Source organism: Scyliorhinus canicula, chromosome 15, assembly GCF_902713615.1.
Source record: "Scyliorhinus canicula chromosome 15, sScyCan1.1, whole genome shotgun sequence".
Taxonomy (NCBI): domain Eukaryota; kingdom Metazoa; phylum Chordata; class Chondrichthyes; order Carcharhiniformes; family Scyliorhinidae; genus Scyliorhinus; species Scyliorhinus canicula.
The window spans coordinates 116,320,243-116,330,031 of NC_052160.1; the positions used below are offsets into that span (position 1 = coordinate 116,320,243).

The window sequence follows — 9,789 nt, forward strand, 5'->3', positions numbered from 1 at the left end:
GGCACACAACTTTTGTTGGAAAAATGCTGCAAATCTAATAGAAAATGCTGTTTTGTATCTGATGATAGCTCATGAAGCTGAAACACTAACCCTAGCTCTCTGCATGGATGCTGTCTGATCACAAGTGCTTTGGGCAATTTCTGATTTTATTTCAGTGGTTCTGATGATAATCGACCTGAAATATTATTCCTCTCTCCACAGATGCTGTCTGACCTGCTGTTTCCAATCTTTTCTTGTTTTTGATATCTGGTTCCATTAATAAAATACTGTCACATCCTGTCTTGTTAACACTCAAGTGTTGAAATTCACGAAAGTACATAGCAATCCTGTGTGAAGTTGCAATTTCTCCCCGTCTGCGTGGGCTTCCTCCCACTATCCAAAGGTGTGCAGGTTAGGAGAATTGGCCATGATAACAAAAATAGTCCCTGAGGTTGGGTGGGGTTATTGTGATATGGTGGGGTGTGGGTAGGTTGCTTTTTCAGAGGGCTGTAGCACACTTGATGGGCCTGTAGGGATTTGATGGTTTGAACTGTTGAACATATATGCACACTCAAATGCAACACCAAATAAATTAAGGCAAATTTTATTTTATTTGAAACGCTGTATAAAAATAAGTTTTTTCCTTTCTAGTATAATTTACAGGTCTAATCAAATAACAATTCCAACTCCAAGCTGCATACATGCAACCAAACTAGTGTAAAGTTATTTATATACAAAAAAAACACATTTCTGCACTGGTATTTTATTCAACTCATACCAGTCCACAGGACACATTTAAAAAAAAAACACAAAAACAAACCCACCCGCCTCCCCCTCCCAAAAAAACAAGAGGTCTAGACATTAAATACATATTCGGTACAACATGCATTGAACAGAAGTGCTCCATGTTATATTTACAAAGTCTGGAATTATTTTCAGTGACATCACCGTCTTCTTTTGGGCTGTAAACAGAGTGAACTGAACTAAAGTCTGACATTATCTACTGTGGGCCTTCATCTGACCAAATAATTAATTATTGTGGAATGAACAAGTCTGTTGGAAGGTGGTTGTCCATGAATAAATAAATATAAATTAACCCACAAGTCAAACCTCTTTTTAATATAATAAATCTGTTTTTTAAAAACAAAAACAACTTCACTCAAATAAATAAACAGGTAAACAGGACAGCGCTGAGGCTGTAAAACCAGTATTTTTTTTTAAATTACATTTTTTATATATATATATATACATATAATACACACACACATATATATATATATACACGCACATTTACAAAGGGTTAGAGTTCATTCATTGCATTGGCTGTGCATTGGTGATGATGCTCTGACATGCCTTGACTTCATATTGAGTGTATTGGGATAGTGGACTGTATGATGACAGGTTGAGGTCAATTATTTTCTGATTAGTGGTGAACACCGGGTGACAAGGTTTTTCTTCATGTATATTGTTGAAAGGATGTAAACAAAATAGTAGCTAGTCTAGACCAGTCCCTGTGTGTACATATGAAGATCATGCGAAGGAAAGTTAAGTTATTCAGAAGCAGCGGAAGTTCAAGTATTTCTTTTAAGTCAGCGGATCCAGCGGTTGTAAAAGGCACTCGAAGAGGAAGAGTCAGGCTTGTCGTAAATGCACGATTCAAGTTAGTGACAACCGGAACTAACCGAGGGGCGGGTTCTGGATCTTCATCACCCCTCTCACTAATCAGTAGATTTAAAAGGCCATGGAATCTGGTAAATGAGACCAGGCAGGTTATTTGGTTCTTCCAAAGGAAGGCAGAGAACAGTTCAGTTTTGCGAGCATTGGTTCGTATTATTTCACAAGTTCTAGTTTGTTTGAGTTGACTCGTGGCTCAGACTGTGCAATCTTAGTCTAATGGCATCTTGTGAAACAATGCAATTTTGCATCCAGGGGTGGTTAATCATTTCTTCAAATGATGGTCGATCTGAAGGCCTCGGGGATAGGCAGAACTTGATGAGATCTTGACACTCTGAAAGCAGAAACAAAAACACTAGGTTACAAATGGCGTGAGATTTTCAATTGTGCTTATATATTTCGCGGAAAGTTAATTCAGCTTACATAGAAATAACTAACTATGCAGTGCAACTCAGCTGGGGGTTTTAGTGGCAGTTTAATTTAAGCAGATTTTTTCTGAGATAACGATGAATCCTTAATACAATATTACTTGTGTGATAAGCGGTCAACAGAGCTCTTTTGAATGCCTGACAAATTGTATCAAATTTGATGATTGGCTTATTTTACGCTTATGTTCAAAGGATAAAGATCCCTGGAGAGCAGGAACAGCAACTTACCAGATGAGATTCTCCGCCTAAATAGGACCTGCCCACGAATGATCTCTTCGTCCTGCTCAAACGGGATGTCCCCACATACCATGTCATACAGCAGGACCCCAAGGGACCAAACTGTTGCAGATCTGCCATGGTACCTGTGATAGCGGATCCATTCTGGAGGGCTGTATACTCTGGTACCTGCAAATCACAACAAAGATTCCACATTGATGAAAACAATTCCCATATCCCTTTATGCCATTAATATGCTTCAGTTCAAATGCTCTCTAAATGCACGGAAAGAGGAAACAGCGGTGAAGAAAATATAAAGCCTCTATGAGAGAGGGAAAAAAACCTGCTGCTAGGTTTCAAACAGGAAAATGCACACACGCATTTGCATTTTAGGGGAACTGATAGCTAAACTTAAACACAAGGACAAAATATTCCTCACTTGGTTCAAGAAACCTGCTGGTGGCAGAGAGAGAGAGAAAAAAAACGTTTGCCATATTTCTTGTAAACAAAAGAATGCGCTCTTGCCCTTGAAATTCAAATCACCTGCACTATCTGGTTCCGCCCTTGGCTTGCAGGAAATGTGGTTAACCCAGGAGCTTCCTGCCTGTCCTGCAGTGAACTGGTAGTTACTGACTCGTTGCCATGTGATTTTTTGTTTACAAACTTTCGGTTGTAAAAAGCACACGTTCCCGCCTGGCGGTGGCGCCAAGTATCCGGAATTTTCACCAACGGTCTCTTTTTGTGTGTGTGTTCAAGGCAAAGTTAATGTTTGAAAATCGACATCAAAACAGCAAATGGCAGCGCGGGCTCCAGGGAGCAATGCTTTCCTGGCAGCCCTTGGGAGGGCTCACACACACAGACCAGCAAGCAAACCCTACAAACTACAAATATATACCCCAGATTCTCACGTTTAAAAAAAAATGCAGTAAAATTATTTCATTGATCATTTTTTAAAAAATCTGTGTCGTCTAATTTGGACCTTATGTTATCCAACCCCCTCCCAAAAAACACAATCGTGTTATGGCGGGCACGGAATTATAAACACGCCTCTGATTCATGTGTTTATTTTTAAACAAAAGATTTCCTGATTCATCCCGGGATTTTATTTTTGGCAGAGGAATTGCATCCCCCGACTTTGTCCACTCCTTCCCACACATGGAAGTAACCAACTCAATAATGTATCAATCGGCCACTTGATATCGAATGAGAAAGAGAGAGGGACTCTAACCTATTTCCCGTCACCATAGCCCCGGGTTACAATGACTATCGGGTTTCAAAACATTTCCATGACGGAGCCCAGAAAATGCGGGCAACAATGACAGACAAGGGATGGGGCAGCAGAATTTGTATTTTATTTTTAAAGTCGGCGCTTCATCTCGCCTCTACCTTTTTTTTTACACCGGGAATGGTTGCTTCAAACAAAAAAGCCGTCACGCAGGAGAAAAGCAATCTCCAAACAAAAGCGTGGCACGTTTCCAAACTGGGCAGCAGCACTGACAACATTGGGGCAACGGGAGAGACACGCCGTCTAGTGGCTGCAAACGCAACCTGAGACCATCCCCTCCCTTCTCCCGTCCTCCCTCTCCCATCTGGCAGCCCAGCCAGGGAGCAGACTCCGTCCTGTCTGTCAGCCCAACCCCAGACGACCCTTCACCAGCATTAGCCTGGCCCCACAAGCCCCAACGCTGAGATCAGGAGGCTCGATTTCAACAACAACAGACGCAACATTTCCTATTCGTCTGTTTTAACTTGTTCCCCTGCAGGAGTGGGGTGGGTGGGGGGAAAGAGACTCGGTGGGGGGGAATAACAGGGCAAACCCCCGCCCCCTTCACTTTCCAAAAACATCAACTCCATTAACATCCTCGCAATTCTGCCCACAAATATCACTTGTTGGGTTTCCCTTGTGTTGTGATTGAGGCACTGCATGGGCAGTTTTATTGCGGGGTATTTTTTTGGGGGGGTGTGGAGGTAGCTCGGCAATTCCATTTATTACGCCCCCACCCATCGTGATTCGATGTGTCACCCTGAGAGCCCCCTGACTTTGGCCATCTGCTCCCATCAGCTCAACGCCCCCATCAAGCTGAAAACGCCCCCACCCCCCTCCTGGCAGCCACATCACCATCCAAATATGGAAATAAAAGGCATATCAAAACAATAACAAGGCGGCTCGGCTACTACAGCGAGAGCAACAACAAAAAACACCAGTCAATGAATTTTAAATCCAAACAACACAATTATTTTTTAAATGATCAAAGATGCAATTGCTGCTAATTATTTTCATTTCACAACCTCGAATCACCCCCCCCCCCCCCCCCCCCCCCCTTCCAGCCCGGGATTCAGTAATCACCGCCAAACAGGTTAAATGTTTATTTTTTTCTGGGGGGGAGGTCCACTATAGTAAATGCTCACCGTCAAAATCGGTGTACACCGTGTCCTTCAGCAGAGCCCCCGATCCGAAATCGATGAGTTTCAGCTCGCCGGTCCTCATGTCGATCAGGATGTTCTCGTCCTTGATGTCCCGGTGTACCACCCCGTTGGTGTGGCAGTGCCCCACCGCCTCCAGGATCTGGCTGAAAAAGTTCTTGGCCAGGTCCTCGGGCAGCGCTCCCTTCTCGGTGATAAAGTCAAAGAGGTCCTTGACATGCTCGGACCGCTCCATGACGATGATGAAGCTGTCCGCTCGCTCGAACCAGTCCAGCATTTTGATCACACCCCGGCAGCCCGTGCCCACCCTGGTCAGGAGGGCGATCTCCATGGGAACCCTTGATCCATTAGACTGCAGGGGCAACATCAAAATAAAACTGCATTAGACAGAGTCACCATCTCACACACACAGTCTGCATCCCCAACTGTATCCATCACCCACTTCCCACTCCATATAAACAGTTAAACCCATCTGTCAAAAACAGAAGGAAATATTTATTTTTTAAAACCCTTGGCACTACAAAAATAAATAGTTTCGCATTTTACTCACCAGTTCAGCCCATTCTGACACTCGATCTCTAGCAACATGCTTGATAGCAACCTACACATAAACAGAACAAAAAAAATCCATTCAGTCACAGACTCTAGGCAGCAGCATGACATTCTGAGAGGATATTTTCAGAGCTGAGAGACCTGGAAAGTTATACGAGCGATAAGAAATAAAAACAGAAAGGGAAATGCGGATTTTAAATAAATAAATATGTAAATAAACGTTAAAAAAAATCACCTGCACGCCGTCAGCCACCCGAACACCAGAATAAACAGTCCCAAATCCGCCACTGCCCAGGAGAGACCCCACTTGGTAAATCTTCTCAAAAGGCTCTTTAGCTGAGAGAGAGAAATGGGAAAAGATTAGCCGATCTCCCATTATCACAAACTCTTTTGTTGTCTCCCAATCTCCACATGGTTAACGACAACACGGTCACAACACACACAAAACCCCTTCTGCTGAAGCAGGGGAGACTCCGCAAAATGTGTAAGGAACGCTCAATAGACCTACCTTGTTGCAACTGAATTTTCGTCGGCATATCCACGCTCGATGTCGAGTACATATGAGTAAAGGATCCGATCTTTGAAAGCAGCATCCCTTGCTGTAAAACCTCGATCGAGAAGACTCCGGCTACACTTCCAAGGGTTCGAATGGGATTTCACCAAAGGGGAGGGGAGAGGGGGCGTTGAAAGAAAGCCGGCAATTTCACCCCACACCACGTTGCGATCGAGACACACACACAAACGCGCACAGACACACACTCAAACTGCGACCGTAAGGAAATGTTTCCCTTATTCCCAAAGCGTTCGCTTCTTGCAGTGTGCCAGCGATGGAAATGCACCAGAAGATTCAAGTTCCTCGGATCAGGAAATGGGTTTGAATGAGGAACAAAAATAAATGACAAAACGAGCTGAACCGCGTCTTTGTATCACGCTGATTCTCTTCCTTGCCTTTTACTTATAGACTGCCTTCTGTTAGTAGCAACGACTATATACAGATAGTAAAAAAAAAGGGCGAGTCGTACACCATCAGCAAGCCCCCGCCCCCACACTCCCCCGTTGGAGGCACAGCCTATTTGAATCTGCGTCAGCCAGGTCCAATCGGAGAGTAGAAATGATCTGCCAATCACAGGGAGCGAGAAAAAAATAAAAGAATGAAACTGACTAGACTCGACGTGGCGGGAATGACTACGCGCCAAAAAATGCCTCTTGCATGTCTGCTTTACAAATGGCTTTGATCCACTGGGCTGTCTGTAGACAAATATTTTTAAAGGGGAGCCACAATGTCTTTTTTCTCCCCCCCTCTCTCCTCTGCAGTTTTATCCCTTCGCTGGCGATGCAGTTGTAGGAGCTAACAGAGCAGTTTGTTTAAAAAAAATAGCAGAGGGCATGTTTAAGGCTGAAGCATGCAGATCTCCAACATAAAGGCTTAGTGGGCGATTTGACAATAGATTGTTTTATACATGAAAATCTTTAGTGAAAAAAACACCCCTCCCATTTTGCACTTTGCAGACTGACAGGGCCAATGTTGGATATGCATATTACCAGTAATAGTATATACACACACATATATATATATAAAGTATATAGATATGTATTTCGTTAAATATATTGCGAGGCTAATCCCATTGTGAATGTCCAACACCGCCACAGTTAAATCTTTAATTTGACCTCACGTGGAAGACAAATATTTTCTGGTGGCTCTGGGTTCTGAGTTTTTTTTAAAGCGGTTGACTTGTAAATTTATTTTCATCAAATCAAATATATTTTGCCGCACGCAATTAAGCGTTAATTGTCACCTAGAGGGGGCGTGCACAGTTAGCGACAATATAAACACCAATCTAGAGGTGCATTTTTAAATTGCAATACAAATCGGAATATTAGAATTATTGTAAGTTGTTCAGTGTAAATTGTTCATCCTTGCACTGCACAAGATGAGCTTTCGGCGGACATGGGTTTAATTTGCACCACAAAACAGTCAAATAGTTTAACACTTGGATTTTATTTGCAAACACGTCGTGGCTACTCGTTACAAAACATGCATTTGCCCATCTATGCAAGGTGCATGTCAGCAACAATGCTTTCTAAAGTTACCTCAAGGTTTTTCAAAATTCATTTATGTATGAGAGCTACTTGGGGTAAAATAAAAGATTTTTAAAGTGATAATTGATGGGCGTCCACAAAACGGCTCAGATGTCTTGTTATTTCCCGCCCGATCTTAAACTGCAAACATTGATACAAGTACGATCTGTTTTAACGAAGAATATAGTCTTGTTCTTTATTCTTCATATTCCGCTGCGATTTAAGGGGAGGGGGAAGGGTTGGGGGGTGCTTCAATTGTGAGATTTCGGGGAGAGTTAGTTAATGAGTTTCGCGAGAAGATGAATAATTTCTGGAGAAACCGCGGGGGCCATACAAATCTGGTGTGAATGGTGCCAGTGAGAAGATGCCGCATTCCTGACATACTTTCCAATTGGGTGGCCGCCGCCTTTCAGCATGTGGGAATGAATCACAAAAAAAAAGCTGCCTTTTTTTTCTGCGATCAGGTACAAGTTAGAGCAAGAGAAAGCTGTAACAGAACCCAGTGTTAGTCGGTGGAGGTCGCTGCTCAAAACATGAAAGCCCTTTTTTTTTGCAACGCATCACGGTTCAGGAATTTCCTTTTCGTGTTTTTCCTCTCTCCACAGGCTAGGGGGATGGGTGTGCTATTACTACAATTTGAAGCATCACATTCAAATCCTACTGGGTGGAGTTTGATACTGGGTGGCGTATCAAAACAAAACTGTTATTGAGAGTGGATTGTTGTGAAAAGGCGGTAAACTGATTTTTTTTGGTCAATTTATTAACATTGCCTTCTTTTCCTCTCAATGTCACATACACACACACCATATCCGGGCCGTGTAAGGTCAGGCAGGAGATATTTTGTTTCCAGCCCTCCTTCGATTAACTTTATACTCAACTAGCTGGTGGTGAAAATAAAATCACCAAAGTCCCCGAGGACCACAGGCTGCTTTGTGTGTGTGTAAGAGAGCGCTGGTTGGCGGTGATTTAACATGAGGGTCACCCCGCTTCAAGCGAGGTTGAGGAGGCATGCTGTCCATGGATAAACCCAGCCGGGATGGGAATTGAACCCACACCGCTCCCCTTCATGAATCGCCCGTCCAGCCAACTGAGCGAACCGACCCCTTGACGGTACACTAGAGGCAACCGGGCCACGAATGGCTGGCTCTGCAATTCTGCTTTCCTCTCCCAGGGGAAATGGACTGACCTCTGCTAAGGAAGCAACATTTCCTTAGCTCTGGGTCACAGGTGGCCGGGGAAAGTGGCATCTACTTGCCCGGGCTGTTCAATGCTCACTCACCCCTGCACACTCACTTACCAGACGGCGAGATAACGCGTGGAGCAAAGTAGAAACCCTTTGCTGTGCCGCTCATTTCAAGTTTGAGCTGCTTGACGTTCTGCTCGCCGTCACAATACAAATCCCACAATAAACCCGGGCATGTGCAAAGGAACATTTATGTTTTTTTGGTGTGTGACAATGACCACCTTTGAAGTGTCCATGCAACCTAAATCCCAATAGGGTCCCCAAAAAAGCTCCAAATGAGAAATCGCGCGAATATCTGCTCAAAAATAAGCATCTGGGAACTGACACTCGACCCTTTGCCCAGCTGCAGGCGCTGTGAGTCCCCCGAAAGTGCGCGAAGAGAGCAGCCTTTATTAGGGCAGCACGGTAGCATTGTGGATAGCACAATTGCTTCACAGCTCCAGGGTCCCAGGTTCGATTCCGGCTTGGGTCACTGTCTGTGCGGAGTCTGCACATCCTCCCCGTGTGTGCGTGGGTTTCCTCCGGGTGCTCCGGTTTCTTCCTACAGTCCAAAGATGTGCAGGTTAGGTCGATTGGCCATGATAAATTGCCCTTAGTGTCCAAAATTGCCCTTAGTGTTGGGTGGGGTTACTGGATTATGGGGATAGGGGGGAGGTGTGTACCTTGGGTAGGGTGCTCTTTCCAAGGGCAGGTGCGGACTCGATGGGCCGGATGGCCTCCTTCTGCACTGTAGATTCTGTGATTAGTACCTGATTCACAATAGTCTCACGGAATCTAAACTAAAGTGTGGCCAGAACTAAACTGGTAATGAGGAAACTTCAACCCCTCCAAGTTATGAATCTGAATCAGTAACGAGAAGGGACACCTACTGTGGGCAGCACGGTAGCATAAGTGGATAGCACTGTGGCTTCACAGTGCCAGGCTCCCAGGTTCGATTCTCTGCTTGGTCACTGTCTGTGGGGGGTCTGTACATTCTCACCGTGTCTGCGTGGGTTTCCTCCGGGTGCTCTGGTTTCCTCCCATAGTCCAAAGACGTGCAGGTTAGGTGGATTGGCCACGCTAAATTGCCCTTCGTGTCCAAAAAGGTTAGGAGGGGTTATTGGGTTACAGGGATAGGGTGGAAGTGACGGCTTAAGTGGGTCGGTGTAGACTCGATGGGCTGAATGGCCTCCTTCTGCACTCTTATGTTCTAGT

The 9,789-nt window shown here is 44.5% G+C and overlaps 1 protein-coding gene across 1 annotated transcript; it reads right to left on the bottom strand.

Annotated features, from left to right (window-relative positions):
• Positions 1 to 567: 567 nt before the first annotated feature.
• On the bottom strand, positions 568 to 6,273 carry pim1 (Pim-1 proto-oncogene, serine/threonine kinase). The gene is made up of 6 exons (XM_038820407.1): positions 5,782 to 6,273; positions 5,509 to 5,609; positions 5,272 to 5,322; positions 4,707 to 5,073; positions 2,310 to 2,486; positions 568 to 1,987 (listed from the first exon to the last, which is right to left on the bottom strand). Exons 1-6 carry the CDS (start codon positions 5,864 to 5,866, stop codon positions 1,824 to 1,826), a joined length of 945 nt encoding a protein of 314 aa, XP_038676335.1. The 5' UTR covers positions 5,867 to 6,273; the 3' UTR covers positions 568 to 1,823.
• Between the last annotated feature and the right edge of the window lie 3,516 nt (positions 6,274 to 9,789).

Excerpts from the sequence above, each read along its gene's own strand:
- pim1 (XM_038820407.1), bottom strand. The coding sequence starts at position 5,866 with ATGCTGCTTTCAAAGATCGGATCCTTTACTCATATGTACTCGACATCG. Across the intron at positions 5,610-5,781 it reads GAAAATTCAGTTGCAACAAG|CTAAAGAGCCTTTTGAGAAG; the intron begins GTAGGTCTATTG and ends TCTCTCTCTCAG. Across the intron at positions 2,487-4,706 it reads GGTGTACACCGATTTTGACG|GTACCAGAGTATACAGCCCT; the intron begins GTGAGCATTTAC and ends TGTGATTTGCAG.